At 39.4% G+C, this 20,397-nt stretch overlaps 1 protein-coding gene and 1 long non-coding RNA gene across 2 annotated transcripts; one reads left to right on the plus strand and one right to left on the minus strand.

The window, feature by feature from the left end:
- The first annotated feature begins 774 nt into the window (after positions 1-774).
- Positions 775-17,500, plus strand: LOC117817876. The gene is made up of 4 exons (XR_004632244.1): positions 775-905; positions 2,638-2,687; positions 16,446-16,489; positions 17,249-17,500. It is a non-coding gene; the product is annotated as an uncharacterized LOC117817876 (long non-coding RNA).
- cabp2b (calcium binding protein 2b) lies at positions 1,250-18,602 on the minus strand. The gene is made up of 7 exons (XM_034690676.1): positions 18,519-18,602; positions 17,235-17,513; positions 6,512-6,542; positions 6,287-6,421; positions 3,218-3,327; positions 1,671-1,818; positions 1,250-1,586 (listed from the first exon to the last, which is right to left on the minus strand). The coding sequence occupies exons 1-7, from the start codon at positions 18,600-18,602 to the stop codon at positions 1,561-1,563; spliced, it is 813 nt and encodes a 270-aa protein (XP_034546567.1). The 3' UTR covers positions 1,250-1,560.
- Between the last annotated feature and the right edge of the window lie 1,795 nt (positions 18,603-20,397).

Consider the following 20,397-nt stretch of genomic DNA (forward strand, 5'->3'; position numbering starts at 1 on the left):
ATTATACACACTGTGGATTAGGCTTTAGGATATAGTTATCACTTTACTTTAGTTTGTTTCAGCTGTTGGTTAGTTCCGAGAAGATAAGCCACGAAAGATAATGCATCAAAATTGATGCTTTCCTCTGATTGGCTGCTGAAGTGTCAACGTCATATCTGCGACAATATTCTGGTTAGTTTGGACGTTACGGTCTAGTAGTTAAGATGACTCTTACGTCTCCGTGATGCAACCAAACAACGACACAACTTAAGTTCCAAACAAACTAGTTTCAACTTCTGGTTTAGTGAGGACTTTACACTCTAACTTAGAACACAACTTACGCAAAGCTGGCGCAACAGGCTGCTAAATACTTGACCTTGTGATGGAGCAATCTTAGTCCAAAACACAGCTCTCCTGGTGGACTCACCAAAACATTTACAGATCTGGGTTTACATATGGATATTTTCTTACATGCTTTGTGTACACAAACCTCTTTGGCCCAGGGAAATTTCAACCAAACTTTGTCAGGTGCTGTTTGTGTTGAAATTTAAAAATATATGAATCAATGATTCTTAAATCATATAACAGGATTTAAACTATTCACAGCTTTACCTAGTGTAAGAGCCAGATTCATGTTTTGGGTCAAGCTTTGAAACACATTGTTTATTGTGCCACAAGGTGTCATCGTTTTGCTCATTAAGGGCACAGGTATAAAAGTACGTCACCGCCTGGCTATCAGATGTGTGTCTTGACCAGGTCTTGACCCGGAAGGGCAGTTGGTTTTTGACCGCTGTTGCGTTTTCACGTTGTCACGTTGTCACGTTGTCGTTGTTGCGTTTGTTACGTTGTTGCCTTGTCACGTCGTTACGTTGGATGCTGTGACGCTGCGTCGGCAGGCGGCATGGAGAACCGCGTCTCAAATGTTTGTACGTGCAATGAATGAGAAACTTGTGGACGCTGTCTAACTGTTCGTACGGTGATGCAATAAATGGATTGTATTGTGCTGCAAACCAAAGTTACGCCTCAGACCAGTTATTTCAACAACTACAGTGAATGGTATGGTATGGACAAACATATAACAGTACAACGCGTCAGCCAAGTCATTCCCGGGAGAAATCAAAACACACCGGCAGCTTTAGTGCGAGACTAAGCTTCTATACCTAGTAAGAGTAATTTTGCCACACATCAAACTTTTGTACATTTCTTTAATTAATAAAATAATTCAACAGTTTAGAAACAAGATTTTACACTCAAAGGACAACCACTGAGATAGAAAAATACATCTAAAAACACAGTCATATATGTTGTCTATATGGAGCTTTTGATATGTTTTAAAGCTGTTTGAATACTATGTATGCTGCATCTCAAGTTTATATGGATATTCGTGTCAGTCGGAGGTTGGATGCTGTTTTTCTATTCTTTTTTCTTCTTTATTTTATATAAAAAATATAATTTAAGATACATGCTCTAAAAAGCAGATAAAGAATGGTCACTAGAACGTAGTTTGGTCCATAATCCAGCAGTAGTTTCAAAACGTCTATTGTGTTCATCTCATACGTGGGCCAGCTGGACCTCTGCTGGTCAGCGAGACATCATCCGCACAAACTCTGAGAAGACAAGAGAAAGGCATTAGAAGAAGAGAATTCACATTGTCTCTGTAGAGACAATGTAGGCAAATACACTTTTCTCACCCTCAAAGTCCACCAGACCATCTCCATTGAGGTCAACGTCTCTGAGAATCTCATTGATCTCTCTGTTGGTCACTTGCTCTCCCATCAGCTTCTTCATTGCCTCACGCAGCTCAGTTAAACTGATTTGACCATCACCATTAGAGTCGAACTGGACGTGGAGAAGAGAGATGCTAAGAGTCACATCCAAGCGCTAGACTTTCTTGAAATATACTTGAATATACCTGAGACATTCCAAAACTTAAAAAAACTTTTCAACTTGTTGCCACAAGATGGCACAAAAGTGAAACATCACAAATCTCTATTAGTTTGGAACCTCTTTGTTCACTTTCACTTCCTATTTTTTTCCTTGACAGACAGCATAAAGTGATCCTCAGGGTCACCAGTCATCACCAGTTGAGTTACTTATTCCATCACTTGTCAGTTTTACAGAACATGATTTCCCTCCCTGTTTGTTTAACACTTACCAAATAGCAAACTAAAACGCTCAACTTCAGCAGCTGTCATCTTGGCTCTTTACATAACGCCTCACTTAGGCGTTAACTTCCCTCACATTGGATAAACCGTTGTGATTGGGGCTGACCTGAAACGGGTCAGATGAAAATCTCTCTACCCATGAGGGTGGTCTGATGAATGTGATAGAGTCTGCTTGTTTACAGGGTAATGATTCCTAAACTTTTTCTTGCATGTCCCCATTTTGGAATTAAAAAAAATTATAATTTTAAGGAGTTTTATGAACCTAAAGGCGATACCTGCAGACCAAATTACTGACATAACATTAGCAGGAAAAATCCAAACACTTTTCGTTACTGTCAAAGTCTGTCCTTAAACCATTTGGGTATTTTGCTGATGATACATCTGTAAATTTGCACTGTCAGGATAACTGTGTTTTTTTTAAGCACAACTTCTGTCCTGTCTCTTAATCCCTCCCCTCTAACCTTTTTCACAGTTGCGTTTTGTCTCTTCCCAGCAGGTTAAATGCAGAAGCAATTAAAGAATTATAAGATGGCTCATCACCTGGTAAGTTTTTCCAATGACTCAGCATGCACAACACTAGGATAAAAACACAATTACCAGCTCCCCATGAGTGAAAAGGAGCCAACACTGTTCTTAACTGTACTTTAGATTTCCTGCTATAACTTGTAAAATACGGTTTTAGGCCAATAAGGAAACATGAGATACTGTCTTCATTTTAATCTTGATGAAAACCTGCCAAGGAAGAAACAGGTTTTTTTGTGTGTGTGTTTTTAACTACACAAGGTGTGACCCTTCTCTGCACGGAATATAGCATGTTTGAACGTTTGAGGGTTTGGAGTTTAAAGTCTTCTTTTAAACTATCTTTATTGATACAAAATGCATCACATCCATTGATCTTATTATAAGTGTTTCTGTCACAGTATGAAATACACTAACCACACAATCAATGGCATTATACCAGCTGCTGTTGCAATGCATGAAATAACATTGTCAATACCTACATGTTGGTTTTATTTAAGTGTCTGCATTGAAAACTGGCCAACAACATTTGGTAACAGTAAACACATCCTGACCTCTTTGAATGCATCACGTAGTTCTTTGACTCCAATCATGTCAGCTGTCTCTGCCAGCATCTTGGGTCCCATCAGCTCGACAAAGTCTTCAAAATCCACTTTACCCCCACCTGAAACACATTAACCCTCCTGTTATGTTCGCTTCTCTGGAACAGCAATAATGTTCCTGGGTAAATTTGACATGGCATATTTAATTATCCAAAAGTGTTAGAACCCCAAAAAATCCCAAAACACATTTTTTAAATCTAATTTTTAACTCCATTACTAACCATTTAAATCAAGATTTAGTCCATTGGTGTTCTTAAATTCTCACAGATCATGGTTCAATGAGGATAACTCACTCGTTTTTCATTAAAATTAATGTTAAAACTGTTTTAAATGTACATTGGAAATACCTAGATATAAATACAATAGTTTTTCATGACATAGATTTTTGTTTATTTTATTTTACTTTTTGAATTTTTTTTTTTATGAAGTGATGTTGATAAATGAACACGACACCTCTTCTGTCACTTGCTGCCCAGATTTTTATGCTGCATTTAGCTGGTTTGGAAGACATACAGGACTGTCTCAGAAAATTAGAATATTGTGATTAACTTCTTTATTTTCTGTAATGCAATTAAAAAAACAAAAATGTCATACATTCTGGATTCATTACAAATCAACTGAAATATTGCAAGCCTTTTATTATTTTAATATTGCTGATTATGGCATACAGCTTAAGAAAACTCAAATATTCCTATCTCAAAATATTAGAATATTTCCTCAGACCAAGTAAAAAAAAAAGTATAACAGCAAAACAAAATCAAACATTTGAAAATGTCCATTAATGCACTCAGTACTTGGTTGGGAATCCTTTTGCATGGATTACTGCATCAATGCGGCGTGGCATGGAGGCAATCAGCCTGTGGCATTGCTGAGGTGTTATGGATGCCCAGGATTCTTCAATAGCGGCCTTTAGCTCATTTGCATTGTTGGGTCTGGTGTCTTTGAGCTTCTTCTTCAAAATACCCCACAAATTCTCAATGGGGTTCAGGTCAGGGGAATTGGCAGGCCAATCGAGGACAGTAATGCCATGGTCAGTACACCAGTTACTGGTGGTTTTGGCACTGTGGGCAGGTGCCAGATCATGCTGGAAAATGAATTCATCATCTCCATAGAGCTTTTCTGCAGACGGAAGCATGTAGTGCTCTAAAATCTCTTGGTACACAGCTGCATTTACTCTGGACTTGATGAAACACAGTGGACCAACACCAGCAGCTGACATGGCTCCCCAAACCATCGCTGACTGTGGGAACTTCACACTGTATTTCAAGCAACTTGGATTTTGCTCCTCTCCAGCCTTTCTCCAGACTCTGGCGCCTTGACTTCCAAATGAAATACAAAACTTGCTTTCATCTGAAAAGAGGACTTTGGACCACTCTGCAACTGTCCAGTGCTTCTTTTCCATAGCCCAAGTCAGACGCTTCTTCCGTTGTCTTGAGTTCAGAAGTGGCTTGACCATGGGAATACGGCTATTGTAGCCCATTTCCCGGACACGTCTGTGAACAGTGGCTTTTGATACCTGGACTCCAGCTTCAGTCCACTGTCTTTGAAGATCCCCCAAATTCTGGAAGCGGCTCTTCTTCACAATGCTGTTAAGGCTGCGGTCATCTCTCTTGGTTGTGCAGCGTTTCCTGCCACATTTTCCCCTTCCAACAGACTTTTTGTGAATGTGCTTTGAAACTGCACTCTGTGAACAGCCTGCTCTTTGAGAAATTTCTTTTTGTGTCTTACCCTCCTGATGGAGGGTGACAATGATGGTCCTCTGGACAGCAGTCAGATCAGTAGTCTTCCCCATACTTGTGATTTAGTTTACTGAACCAAGCTGAGTGTTTTTCAAGGCTCAGGAAACCCTTGCAGGTGTTTCGAGTTAATTAGACGATTCAAGTGATTAGTTGAATAGCCTACTAGTATACTTTTTCATGATATTCTAATATTTTGAGATAGGAATATTTGAGTTTTCTTAAGCTGTATGCCATAATCAGCAATATTAAAATAATAAAAGGCTTGCAATATTTCAGTTGATTTGTAATGAATCCAGAATGTATGACATTTTTGTTTTTTTAATTGCATTACAGAAAATAAAGAAGTTTATCACAATATTCTAATTTTCTGAGACAGTCCTGTATATTGCCTAAAATAGACTTTAAAAAGGGTCAATTTGACCTGCAACATAACAGCAGGGTTAATGAAGAAACAGATGAGTCCCTGCTCTAGTTGAATCAGCTTTGATTTGGCTTTAATGCCAAGTTGGAATCAAAGCTGCAGCATATACTTCAAGGACTGTGGTCTCATGGGGCACACAATTTAACTGCTGTACCAAACCAACACCACTCACTGTGAATATTTCCCATAAGAATACTCCCCAGCAGCAATCAATACATTGAAAACAACTCTATGGGGATACTCAGCCTCTCTCCAGTTGGTCGTGTTGGATTTTTTTAGTCATAAAGAGGCATTAACGTTAATTTGAATCAGTTTTATGACCAGTTAAAAACTACACATAGGTCCTTTAAATAAGTTCTTGCAGTTAACCAGACAGTTCTTGTTTTTCTGTGCTCTGACTCCTTGTTTTTTTCTTGTCCTTGTAATTAAAGTTTAAAATTGGTATTAATATTTTTTAACATCCATTTTTCCTTTATTTCACACACAGTGTAGGAAGAAAGATAAACTGTTAACTGGGTGGTTATGTGGCATGTTTTTCAACTTTAACCTATAAAAGGCCCCAGCCTAGTGTATCCTTCCTTATTCCACACTCTTGTTTCCTTCTCCTCTCCTGTTCTGTTATTGCACAAATGTTGTTCTGCAGTGTTTCCTTATCTTTGTTTTACTATTTTATTCTGGGCTCTTTTTCTCTTTCCAGACAAAATATTTCTTTTAATTTTTGATTCTGGTGTTTTATGATTTTGTTTTTTATTTCCACAATCATGTTTCCTCATATCCTATCAAATTATATTATTTTCTCCGTCCTGCTCTAAGCTCTTCTGCCCTGCTCTCTCAGATGTTTCAGACATTTCTTCTACTCACAGATCTGCTGACTCAGTTCGATGAGCTCCATCTCAGTCGGCATGTAGCCCATGGTCCTCATACACTCCCCGAGGTCTTTGTGACTGATGTAGCCTTTTTTGTTCCTGTCAAACTCCACAAATGCCTCGCGGAGCTCTGACAAAAGGAGAAAAAAACATATGTCAGTGCTTGTTTGTCAGCTGGCATGTTACATGTTCTGAGGCTGATAAAGAGAAAACACCTCACCATCAATCTCCTCTGGTCTCAGCTCTCTGTCCTGTCATCGGAGGAAAAGACACATTAGTTTCACACGTCTGACTCATCACACACACATAACTAGCTGAAATGACATGTTTTGTGAGACAAACAGTCACTGAACAGAGAAGAAATTATAACCATGAACATCAAGTGACCAGAAGGGAAGAGAGAAGTGATGAATGGAGTTTGGTTTCATGTGGATCAACATTGGGAAAGATATGAAAGTTTAAACCACCCCTTTATAGTCCTTGAAAACTGCGCTCATCAAAATAATGTTGCTTCAGTATCATCATTTCCAAATATGGTGCAGTTGTTCAGTGAGCTGTGTTTAAAGACAAACCCAGCGCTTCACATTATGAAAACTGTATTTACATGGATTAAGCTTTGTTGCATTACATATAACCAGATATGTCGACTCATTTCACATTGAACCACTAGGAGTCACCAGATTATTTGTAAGAGGTTTTTTCAGGCAACAAACATCTGGAGATTATGAGATTTGGGGGCTTTAATTCGCACAGAGACTCTTGTATACATTGTTCGGATACACATAAATACATATATACTTAATATCCACGTTTTATCTTGCACATGGAGCTCAAGCTCACACGCAATGCTCATACAGAAGAACAAAGTAGACACAGCGGAGGTTGTATCGATGGTGTCGCACAAAGAGCTTTAGAGAGGACAACACGGGCTTATCCTCCAGATCATTGCTTTATTTACTTTCCTCGGGCTTGTTTATTCTACACAACAAACTAAAAGCATGAATTCAGACTATTGTACAATATGAGTTGGCATCCTCTACAGTACATTGACAACAAAGGACGTGTCCACTGGTACTTCTGTCACTGTAACATGGTCAGCTTCTTATTAAATAACAGCCACAGCTAGGATGATGAGACTTATCTAATTGGAGCGACTCAGAGAAAGACACAGATAGAGGGAAGCACAAGATATTTGGCAGGCAACAACTGAGCCTGTGACTCTGCCTTTATGATGATGATATTTTTTGTTTCCACATTTGAACAGAACAAAAAGTCAAAGCAGGGTTCACACTCTGCTATGCTCACATTGCAAATCTGCAGTGAAGAAATGTCAGATATGCGTTCAGTGTTTATTTGAGCTTTTTTCTTGCCTCTTCATTTGTTCGAGCATGATTTAGCATTCTGTATTTTTCCAAATGTACAACACATAATTTCTCCAGTATGATATTTCTCTGCCTAAGTTTGCTTCATACTTGTTGGTTTGTCCAAGTTTTATTCACCTTAAATTGATTTCATAACTGTACACAGGAAAAAATGCCCCTCCAAAGACAAGAAAAAAAAACTTATTTCAAGGTACTTTTGTTTTGAAATAAGCAAATAAATCTATTAATAGAACAAGTGAAAATTTGCTTGGTAAGATTTCTTAAAATAAGACGTAATATTTGGAAAACTGTGATCTTAAAATTAGCAGGGAAAACGTATTACCAGTATTTTAAAGCTTAGTGTCTCAGAATAAGCCAAGAATGATAACAATTCGTATTTTTTCACTTAAAAAAATATTTTTGCACTAATACATTTCATGTCAACTGCTTCATTTGAGATATATTCACCTTAATTTGAGTTGTATTATAGCAGCACTTCTCTAGGTTTAAGACCATCTTGTACTTGAAATAAGATTACAAAGTTTAATTTGAGCATTTTGAGATATAATGTCTTCTCATAGTTAGCTGGATATACTAATATTCAGTCATTTTGTTTTTTAGGAGAAGCCAGCTATTCTCAAAAGTAGGTGTTTCATTGTGTGCATGTAGTTTGAGGATGTATATTTTTATATGATTTAAAAGAAACAGTGCCTGAAAGTTGTTACCCACCCTTTAAAAAACAACTTTTCTTTCTTTCTTTCTTTTAGCAATGGAGCCGTTTTCTGATAGATTATCCAATAAAATGCATTTACTTAAATGAAGTAAAGTGTTTGTCTTAAATCAAGATTATCCGTCTTCTACAAATAAGATCAAATCTTGGAAAATGAATGAAATATAAAATTAACCTTGTTTCTTCTAAATTACAACTCAAAACAAGATCATTTCAAGATTGTTTGACTTAACAAGATATTTAAGATGCATTGTCTTACAACAAGTCCCTCTATCTTGCTCAAATGTTACTTGTTAAGTAAATTTATCTTAAATCAAGTGGGATAAGACATTTTGACTAAAAATGAGACAATTTCACTTGGTAAGATTTTGAGTTTTTGCAGTGTAGACTTCAGGGGCCTCCTCTTGAGCCAAAAGGCAGCCACACGATTTTCCTGTCCGTCCCCCTGTGACGCACAGTCGTGAGGAAGCCCCCCCCTCACACCAGTCAATAATTTCCATGGAGCTAAATGATCGATCTCTCTGAGCATGTGCTCTGCCAGCACTTTTTGATCCTCTGTACCAGGCCCGTGATGGAATGACACAGCTTGTTCAGTGGAGGGCAGGAGGGTCAGCCATGATGAGGGGATGCAAATGAATGATACAAGGTTCACATATCTTATGAACTGAGTTACATACGAGTGTCAGTGAAAAGCCCTGTTTAAGGAACACGCAGGCCGGGCCAACAATGTGCAGCATGTTGCAGTTCTTCACCAGCGCACCGAAAGCATCCTTGTATGGCTTTTCCTCCACGTCCTCCTGATCCTCCTCTCCCTCCAAATGCAGACCATGCTGCCCTGCTGCCCTCACTTTACTCCTCAGGGCCCCATCCACGGCCCCCTTCAGAGGCAGACCACACTGTTATTCAACCACAGTCTTTGATTCTCTCAACATTGTCAACTCTTTCAATGAACACAGTTAAACCTGTTTGTCTTTAGTCACACGAACATGAGATAGAGATGGTTAAAAAACTGGATTACATAAGCTGCTCGTTATATGCAATCACTCACTCACATCAAACGTTGTCAAACTGTCTCAACTTTTTCCTCTTTATTTGTCCTGACACTCTCTCTACTTCTGATTAGGAGGGAAAGCAGAGTGTCCTTGATTATTTATTTGAGTAATAGAGTGACGCAACAACAAACAAAGACATTCCTTGTGGTTGGATTAGAACAACCAGTGCTTCAATAACAACACATATCTTCTTGTGTTTTCTTGTGTTTACAAAAATAAATAAATAAATTATTGAAACTATTATTGAGGGATAAAGTTATGAAAGAAAGTTACCAGGAAGCTTCCAAAACTATAATGTATGTCTTAACCAAAACATAATACAAGCTGCTGGTTCATTTCATAATCAGAAAGATGATACAAAGCTCTTACCTTCTTCATTTTGTTTTTCATAGATGGTTTGGTGCAGTTGCCCATCACCTCCCTTCCCTGGTCACCAAAAATTATTTCCTCCAGCTTCCCTCCTCCCCCTCTTCCTCTCTATCTATAATTTTATCAGTCTGTTTGTATCTCTTCTTCCTTTTTCCCCCACTTCTCTCTTCTCTTAGAGGTCTTTCTCAAACTAGAGCTGTCACTTCTCTGTGTGTCCCATGCTGGCAATCAGTCATCGCATCTGATAGAACATAGATTAAAAAAAGTAATTAACCCTGCTCTAGTCCATGCATGAGCAACCCAGGCAGACTCCACCCATCTCTGTAAGAACCACAGTCTGCAAAGCAGCACACAAACCAAAAAACCCAGTCTACAGGAATCCCTGATGCAGCTCACTCTGTTTGTTTCTTCAAAAGAAGCAGCATCATTTATTCTCCCTCCTCACACTGATCAACGTTTTTAATCCCCCTCTTTCTGTTTCAGTGGCTTGCCCTCTCCTCCCTCCCTCTCTCTCTCTCTGATCCACATGTTGCACGAGCATTCATATGACTTCATCTACAGAGAGAAGAGTTTTAGAGTGGGAATTAAGAAGACGTAAACAGCAAGGGATTAATCCTCACTAATTCAGATTGAAGGGAAAGATTGAGAGATGAGGATATCGGTTAAGAGAAAAGATAAAGTGACACAGTAATAAGATGGAAAACAGGAAACAGGAGAGAGAGTCTGGTTTGACCTAAAGAGCTGTGTGAGAAACTTGTTTTTTGTTTAAAATTTGAAACAAAACTGAAAATACAGTTTTTAATACAGCTCAGGCATTTTATTTACAATCAACTTATAAATGAAAATATCTCTAGAATATTATAGAACTATAGGTTTAGGTTATGTTGCATTTTAAAGTTTCTGTGAGGTTTGCATTGATTTTGCCATCCACTGGAAGTTAAAATAAACTTCTTAATCACAATGATCAGTTTGAGTTTAAGGGCTACAGAGAGTTAGAAACGTTTTTCGAAGATCAACTGCTCTGGTGTCAAATATGGGAATACCAAAGTTACAAATCTCTGTTCCCTAATTCCTGAAAAGTGTTAGAGTTGATCTCTGAGCTGTGAGATGAAAATCTTTTCCGAGAAGAATTAAAAAACAACTGAGCGTGTGCAAATGACTGCTTATAAAACCGACTCCGGTCATTCTGTCACTCAGCAGGAAAAAAAAAAAGGGCTCAGAGTCGCCCTGAGCGCCACCTCATACTTCCTGGCAAAGGTTTGACTGAACTGTCTGGAGCACTGAAAACATAAAAATCACATATTGATGTTATGAGCGCTGTTCTAAGTGGTCGGCTAAGCTCACTCAAAGCATCTGTCACAAATCTGTCCAGAAGCCAAAAGTAGATTTGGAAACTCTGCTTACTACGGAGCACCCATATGGAGTGCACAGCTTGTGTGTGTGTGTGTGTGTGTGTGTGTGTGTGTGTGTGTGTGTGTGTGTGTGTGTGTGTGTGTGTGTGTGTGTGTGTGTGTGTGCGTGCGTGTGTGCGTGCGCGAGTGCATGCGTGTGTGTGTGTGTAAAATTGTATCTAGATCTAGAGTTTTTGGTTTGAATGTATCCACCCACTTGAGCACAGCACATATTCTCAGCAAGGACACAGTGTAGAAACTGTTATCAGCTCAAATGATATTTAACTGTCTGTATTAAAATGCTGAAGAAGTCAATGTTGACTTTAGGTATTACACGTGTTAATCCTGGTCTCATTGATGAAGATTTTGTGCACATTTTGGCACATTAATCTACTTAAATGACACTTTTTGGCTATATGTCTGTTTTATTCATTCATTCTATTTTTAAAGGGACCATGTGCAATATTAAACATACAGTAAATGTTGTCATTGGATGCATTGTACCAGAGCTAGCTTAAAGCTAATTTACATCTACACCAGTCCCCTGTAACATTTACTTCAGTTTCCCATCATACCACAAGAGTCTGATTGGCTAAATATCAGACAAACACACCTGTCTTTTAAAGTAATGTTTTTTAAAACGTAAGTGTTTTTTTAAATGCTAAAGATGTAATCCTGCATTTCAGAAAACCCAGAATTAAAAAAATGTCTGACCCTGTAATGGAAAATGTGCAATAGATGATCTATTAAAATCTGACTTCTTCCCTGTAATCTCATGGTAAAATCTATCTACTGTGACTCAGTCAGAAGCAGTTGTCTGGTGTCTCACAAGTCCAGTAAGCACCCAAAGAAACACACATTGTTTATGTTTTTTCCAAATACTGAAAATATAATCTGAACTATATTTTCCTCTATCTAAATTAAAACGTATTATCACATTGCATGCACACACACAGTAAACCCTGGTCTACATACAAAGGTATGTCAATATGTTCTATCAGGTCTTGAATAAGTTCAGTAGATTGCACTTATCAAAGATACATTAGTTTCAGATGTATTTATTTTTGGGACTTTAAGAGGTCAAAAAATGAAAAATTCAAATGTGAAAATTCTACAATGTCCCACTTTGACTTGTATTAATTCACCTCCTCACACAAAAAGTCCAGAGATAAAGTGGAACCAGGAAACATATTTAAAAAACAGCTTGCACGGCTCCATACAAGAAAATATCCCTGTTGTTCACATCTCTGTCCTCACTAAACAGATGTATCAACAGTGAGACATAACAGAGACACCTCAATCTGTTTGATCAATGGCCTTTTGCAATAATCAGCCCTCACCACTAGAGGCTGCTTTAGGACAGATCCCTCAACCCTCTGACAGCTGCTGTAGTGAAGACTTCATGACAGTATGTAATGATATAACTTTTCCAGAAGGCATGCGGACAGATGACAGCTCTCAGAGGCTATAACAAGACAACAGACTGTTTCAGATAGTCTTTTCTGGTTGAAAGAGTCAAAATGAAATTTTCTCATCACATGCTTCTCATGTGTATTTTGCTGGTTTGAACACATGATCAGTTTTCTGTCAATAGAAAGTGTCATGGACACTGCTGGAGCAGCCTGCTCCTCCTAGCCCCACCCCCTCTGCTTTCTCCTGCTCACACACCTGCAACCTGTTGGTAATCACTCCCTGGTACTTAAGCCAGTCTGTTCCTTTGCTGGTTGCCAGATTGTCTTGTGTGCTCCTGCCTGTTTGTATCTCGGCCTGCTATATGTTCTTTTGTCTCCTTGGAATTCGACCACTGCCTGTTAACCTGTTTTTGGATTTGCCTGCCGACTTTGTACTTCTGCCTGGTTGGACTGCTTTTGGTTTTTTGAACTTTGGATTGGACTATACTCTGCTTTGCCTGCTGTGAATAAATCCACTATCTTCCCTAATTCTGCTCTTGGGTCCTTCCTGAACTGTGACAAGAAAGACCCACAAGTCAAAAAGCGTGGTCCTCACTGTATTCTAAATACATGATATAAACACACCTTTTTCTTAATTCCACCGTGGATATTAGTTGCCGATGTAAACTAACAAAATATCTGAAGTACACAGGAACACATAGCTGTTGGCTAGGAGGCTCAAACTCCGCCTCTTTATGTCACACCCTGCCTGGTTGAGTTCTGCATTTCCAATATGGCTGCCGCCATCGGTTGGCTTCAAAACAGCATTCAGGAACAGATGGGTGACGTCACAGATACTACGTCCATTATTTATACAGTCTATGATGAGAACGCAACTGCTCAAATGATACTAGACAACTTCACCATCCAAACTAATTAATACCTTCCTTGACTCTTGATTCACCTTAGTGTGTGTGTGTGTGTGTGTGTGTGTGTGTGTGTGTGTGTGTGTGTGTGTGTGTGTGTGTGTGTGTGTGTGTGTGTGTGTGTGTGTGTGTGTGTGTGTGTGTGCGTGCGTGCGTGCGTGCGTGCGTGCGTGCGTGCGTGCGTGCGTGCGTGCGTGTGTGTGAGTTGGTAAGCGAGCGGGCAGTGCTCGTGTAAAGTGACTCTGCTCTTTGTTCTGGGCTCAGCGTACGCTCTGTAACAGACAGACGTATCATGAACTGATCTGGTGTCAGATGTGCATTATCGGTGTCCACCATGGACATTCAATGGTGTCCTCTAACGAGAGCTATCAATCAAAGAAACAAGAGAAGAGACAGGTGAGAACGAGCAGGAAGGAAGGGAATGTACATATGTGTATGTATGGAACACTGTCAGCCAGGAGTGCTGTGCAGGGGAGGAAAGTTAGGACGATCATATAGGCCTGTGACCAGTGGTGGACAAAGTACACAGCTTCATTACTCCATGTCAAATATAACTCCAATACAAGTGAAAGTTGCTTTGTCAAATTATCACTTGAGTTAGAGTACTGGAGTACTTTCTTTTAAAAATACTTAAGTATTCAAAGTACTTCTTAAAAAATCTCAAAACTTTGTATTTTCAAAATACATTAAAGCAGGCAAGAATACATAGGAGTACATTCTGTTAAATTATGTTTATTTAGAAAACCATTACTTGAAATCTCTAAAAACTATACCATGGACTAAAAACAGAAACTAAGTTACTCCAAGCACAGACAACTTAGTTTGAAATGTTCATCTGGAATGAAAGAAATGTTATTTAGCTCGGCACGCTTTCTCAGGTCGGACTTTAAATTTTTGTACGTTTGGGCAGAGTGGGAAACAGGGAGAACATTTCAAACCATACATATCATCAATACATATTGTATTTAGCCAAGGTTGGGCTCATTAAAAGTACTTAATGTACAGTTTAACAGAAAAAAATATCTATAATCGATATTCTGTTTTATAGGTTAACCCTTTTTTTTTCATCTAATCTATAAATGTTGGAAGGGAATCTGAGGAAATGTACCAAAGTAAATAAATAGAAAACATACACACAAATACCTCAGTTATCTTTTGTAAGCTGTGTCTGTTTATCATTACATGTCATTATCTATCATGTTTTACACACTTTATTTTAACTTAGCAGTACAAATAAGTAGGTAAAGTAACCTACCAAGCTATCAGTGGGTTGAGCTGAATGTGCCCTTGAAATTGAATTGAAGATGTACTCTGCCATCAGGCAGGCATGCAATCCAATAGCTATATAAGATTATGTTTCAACAATGAATGAGTGATGAGTTAATTAATATATAATGGTGTTTGAATGGACTATTTATTATCATTAAATCATCAGTTATGTATAAACTTACCAAGGTATTTGAAATAAACACAAGGTACTCATAATTAAATCAGAAAGATGAGCGCTCAGTGAAGAAACCCATCCCATCCCGTCACGCCCTCATAACAATATTCTGTACTGATACGTCTGGCAGCCTCCCACATGGCTCCTCATGCACCCCACAGCCTGAGATAGATGAGGACAGATGAGCAGCGAGAGACAGCACATAACTGGGGTTATCAAGTGGGCATCTCTGTTGCGTTGAGTTATGCCAATGACACCTCAGAGAAGCTTAACAGATAGCTCTGGCATCTCAGAGCCACCCTCCTCCATGCCAACTTTCCCTGTCCATCCTATCCACCAGTAGAACCTTCTTATATTACAACACTAACCATACACCATGGGCATGCTCAGAGCCAGGCCGCATTCATGAGAGCTCCAGGATACAACCTGCCCCAGATCGTAGAATGAGCTCTAAAATACTGTTTACTTTCTCGAAGATTAGTTTAGAACTACAATGAAACTTCTACAAAATCTAAGAATACAGTATGTTGCTGATTTTCTAGGACATAAATAATAGGACATTATAACGATATCATACAGTAATTGCTAAAAAATGTACATCCTTTATTATAACTGACTTCCTTCCCCGTTTTAACTCATCTTTAACCCACTTTTTTAGAACTGCACTTTTATTGTAGAACACCCTTGAGTGTGTTGAAAGGTGTCCATGAATAAAATGTTTTATTATTATTATTATTATTATTATTATTATTATTATTATTATCATTATTATTTTGTTGTTGTTGTTGTTGTATTTCTTATTAGTTTTAGTAGTATTAATCGTATTAGTAGTAGTAGTAGTAGTAGTAGTAGTAGTAGTAGTAATACTAGTATTAGTATTAAGTTTTTATCATTGGGAGTCAACCTGATAAACTGAATAAGTGCAATAATATATATACTGTATATCACTGTGTGCATTCACTAAACTGTTTTTAGTTTAGGGTGGGATTTTACTTTATTTGTCATTCATGGCTCTAAAGATTCAGTCAAGTCTCAAAGATTTTTCTTGTAAACCACCTAAACCTTAAACATCCTTCAAATGTTGACATAAATCTTTTAATGAAACCAAAAGTGTGCTTCTGACAGAGTTGCCATGTTGGTTATGATAATAATGAGTGAACAAAACATTAGTTTAAGAAGCTGAGTTTGTGTAAGCCTCTTTAAGTTCAGCCTGTTTGATCTCAGGTCAGTAAATAAGGGGCTGAGGGGGCTGGGAGAACATCATGCTCACTGTCTATGACTCCCATCCTCGTACAACAGTTGTCAAAGTCAGGTTCGGGGACACCCTGCAGTGTCATAAAAATATAACTCTTCTCCCACACACTTATTTTAGCTCACTAGCATCATCACTGACATCACATTTTGTCTTTTAATAACTATTTCCTGTTTCTATCCTCAGCCACGCTCGTGTTCGGAGTGTGTTGACGTGATCGGGTGTTTTTCTTTTTTAGTTTCAGAAAAGAAGAGTGACTCACAAGCAAGTCCCCTGCAGGAGGTGAGAGAGGCTTTAACTGAAGAGTAACCTCTTTTAATTTTTATTTTCATACTCAAACATAGACACACACACACACACACACACACATACACACAAAGCCAGCACTTTCTCACACCATGATCCCACATGTCTGACCTCCAGGGTGACAGATGCTGTAATGTTTGTAGCCTACCGTGCCGTGTCGTGTGTCACTGCTTACCATGTGAGTGATAAGATACTGAGATAGAGTCAGATCTGTGGCTGATTATGGCCGTATCTGTTACGGATTACACTCTCATAATGTCTCCCAAAGTAGAGGAGTATAATTCCTTTCTAACACACGCTATCCGCATTCTTAGCTCTAGTCCTTGCGGTTTACAACTCAGATTTCTGGTCGACAAAAAGGCAAATTTGTGAATGTTTGTGCTGCAGCTGTGTGATCTTTGCCCCTGCTGTGGGGTCAATGAGGGTAGAGATCGAGGGAGAGATGGCTACTTACACAATCTGGTACACAGCCAGGCTTTAAATTTGAATCCGAGGCTTAGAGTTTCAATCAGGCCATCAGCGGGACATTCAATCAACCGGATAACTTGATGCAGGAGCACATGAAACACACACGGATGAACTCAGGGGTCATACACACACACACACACACACACACACACACACACACACACACACACACACACACACACACACACACACACACACACACACACACACACACACACACACACACACACACACACATACAAATGGCTCTTACCTGTCCAAATACAGAGTCCACTATGGGCAGCAGGTCAACAGGCTCCCCTTCCTCGTTCTCCCTCTCTCTCCTCGGTGGTCCCTCCATCATCTCCTCCAGAGTCCTGTCCAGCTCCTCACATTCCTCCTCCACCTCCTCCACCTCAGACACTGCTGCCACCACTGGTCTCTGGAGGTGAGGAGGCAGAGGTGAGGTGATCTGAACGTCTGCAGCACCCCCTCCCTGGTCATTGGATCGCTTCTTCTGCTTCTCCACCTTCTTCTTGATGGCGGCCTGCACCTGAGAAAGAAGAGGCAGAGGGGTTTAGAACCTGAGTGAAGACCCTTGAAATCATGGGACTGATGCACACATTTAACTTATATGTTCCCAATGCATTGCATCAAAATTCAAAGTTGTATTCAGGATGCAGAAAAATAGCATTTTTTCATGCTTATTACAATTTAACATGCACAAGAAGCACATTGCACATGACTACCTTTACTGCAGTACAGAAAAAAAACATTTCATGCAAAAACATTTTTTACTCAGCATGCACACACCTCTCAGGTGGAGCCTGGGGTGTAATGGCTGTGCTTCGACATCATTTCGGTGATCAGATCGCAAACAGCCTCAGATTAATTGGTGTCAGTTTTGGTTGTGAAAAGGAGGTGCTAATGTGATTATTTTCAATTCAGGAGGGACATGTTGCACACACAGATACTGTGGAAACAGTGCACAGAGGTAGACTATTCAGTTGTGAAGCTCTTTGCTAGAGCTGAATTGGATGTGCTGCATAGAGAAACATAACTTTGTGCAGCTAACTCTTATAAAATCTTGTGCGATCAAATTTAGAGCATAAACAGAAACAAAAGTATGTACAGTAATTAATTTACCTGAAAACTTATAAATCATGTGTGGAAGAGTGTTGCTAATAACCATTTTTTCAAAAGTGATATCTTTGTAAAGTCAAACTCTGCTTTTAAATGTCCTGATAATTTAAGTTCATCTTGGTCTAACACTACACACACACACACCCACACACAAACACACACACACATCAACACATAACTGAATCCATGCACCACTGAGAGCACACAGGTTGCATTTAAGAACACATAAAAGCATCAGAAAGTGTGTTTCTAAAGAGAGTACAGAGTGAATCACACACACACACACACACACACACACACACACACACACACACACACACACACACACACACACACACACATGAACACTTTGAACACTTTGAACTCACACAGACTCTATTTACATTCAGTTACACACAGTTACATATTCACACACCTGTTTTGCACTCCTCTCCGCTGGCGCGCTCATCACTGCTGCACCGCCTCCTGCGGCGGACGTCTCCCGAATGATCATGAACATCTCGGAGTCACAGGCTCACGCTCTCTCTCTCCCTCCCTCTCTCTCTCTCTCTCTCTCTCTCTCTCTCTCCCCCTCCCTCACCTTCTGTTTGCCTCTTCTCTGCTCTCCTCTCTTACAATGGGAATCTTTGCTTCTTTTGTTTAAATGTTAAAAAAATCTCCACACAGAACACTAAAGAGGTCATAAGATTTGTATACCTGCCCTTGAAATTTGTTTCAAAAATCCGCCCTGTTGATAATGTCAGCAGCTTTTCTTTTTCCCAGATAATGTTTTTTTTCTTTTTAAAAAAAGGAAAGTTTTCCAGGAAAAATATTTAAAAAATAATCTTCTTCTCCTCCCTCTCTCTGTCAGTGCATGTCCTCTTCTTGTTTTCTTCAGTGTTGCACTGTGCTGCTCTCCATGTGTCTCCAGTGTTTGCAGGTGAGGAGGTTTTATCATCAGCTGTTGTCTTGGCGTTGGGATTGTGTTCCTGTGCCTCTGCCCCCGCTCCCTATCTCCTGGTTTCTTTAGGCGACACTCTATACCTCCTGAACTTAACCTCTCTCACGTTATCTACATGTGACACATCGACCTATCTCTCTCTGTCCCTCCTTCTCTCTCCTTATCCTCCTCTTTTCCCTTCATCCCATCTGAACACCTCCCAGTTAAAATACATTTTTTCTGACATGTATTTCTGGCTTCATCTTTTCACCACCTGTCTTCATTTCTTACACCTCAAAACCTCACCTCTTAGCTTGTCTCCATTATTACCTCTCACAATAATCCAATCTATCTGTCCTAAATCCCCTGTCCTCCCCTCCTGTCATATTTGGAACCTTTTGTCACACAAATTGGATTTTTTTTGGAGGTGCACAGGTCAGAGCGAGATAGAAAGTGAGGGAGGGATACACCAAACTCAGCCGCTGTGGTGTGATGATGAAAGACTTTTTTTTTTTTTTTATCTACAAAGCATCCCTTGTTTTCCTGCATGTATAATCTCATCTGGCAAGCATGGCTGAACACACACACACACAGGTGAACATTTCACTGCTGACCACTATTTTTAGACACGCACATTCACACAAGCGTGCAAACATGTTACTGTGCTTCTGAACTCTATAAAACAGCAACATTGATTTGTAGCTCTTATCCAAAGAGTGTAATTCAACCAAAATGAGCAGCTTTAGCAAATAACTCCACTGAAAGAAGCTGCTTCTATGAGCATAATAAACTCAGATCAATTTGTTTTTCCTGCATTAAACTTTTCATTCAAACTGAATCAGTTCTACACCGCAGACTTACAGGGTTTAATGTATAGCTTGCCCTTCTCTCCAGTTCCTAATGAGGTTTCCATTAATCACCTCTTTCAGACTCTCAGCCTTTCTTCAGCCCTTCTCTTCATTCCTCTCCTCATTGATTATTAATAAAGAGAGGAGAGGTAAATTCTGGAGCAGAGGCAGAAAAGCGATCCATTACATAAAAACTGAGTGACATGCACCTAGGTGTAAAAATAGAGGGATGTATTCTGGGAGGGGATCAGTCATATGATTGAGGAAAGATGAAGGAGAGAGAGATGGATGGAATAAAAAAGTGAAGTTTTATGAGGGGAGTGTATAAAAAGACATTTCAGACTTGGTCTTCAGCTTGACCCCTGCTGGGTGAGGTTTGTGTGTGTGTGTGTGTGTGTGTGTGTGTGTGTGTGTGTGTGTGTGTGTGTGTGTGTGTGTGTGTGTGTGTGTGTGTCTGTGTCTGTGTCTGTGTCTGTGTCTGTGTCTGTGTCTTTGTGCGTGTGTGCGTGCTTGCGTGTGTGTGGGTG

The sequence above is a fragment of the Notolabrus celidotus genome, chromosome 8 (genome assembly GCF_009762535.1).
Source record: "Notolabrus celidotus isolate fNotCel1 chromosome 8, fNotCel1.pri, whole genome shotgun sequence".
In the NCBI taxonomy this organism is placed as follows: Eukaryota; Metazoa; Chordata; class Actinopteri; order Labriformes; family Labridae; genus Notolabrus; species Notolabrus celidotus.

Coding starts and splice junctions, on each gene's coding strand:
- cabp2b (XM_034690676.1), bottom strand. CDS start 18,602: ATGTTCATGATCATTCGGGAGACGTCCGCCGCAGGAGGCGGTGCAGCA. Junction 17,514..18,518: donor CGGAGAGGAGTGCAAAACAG/GTGTGTGAATAT, acceptor CTTCTTTCTCAG/GTGCAGGCCGCCATCAAGAA. Junction 1,587..1,670: donor TGGTCTGGTGGACTTTGAGG/GTGAGAAAAGTG, acceptor TTGTCTTCTCAG/AGTTTGTGCGGATGATGTCT.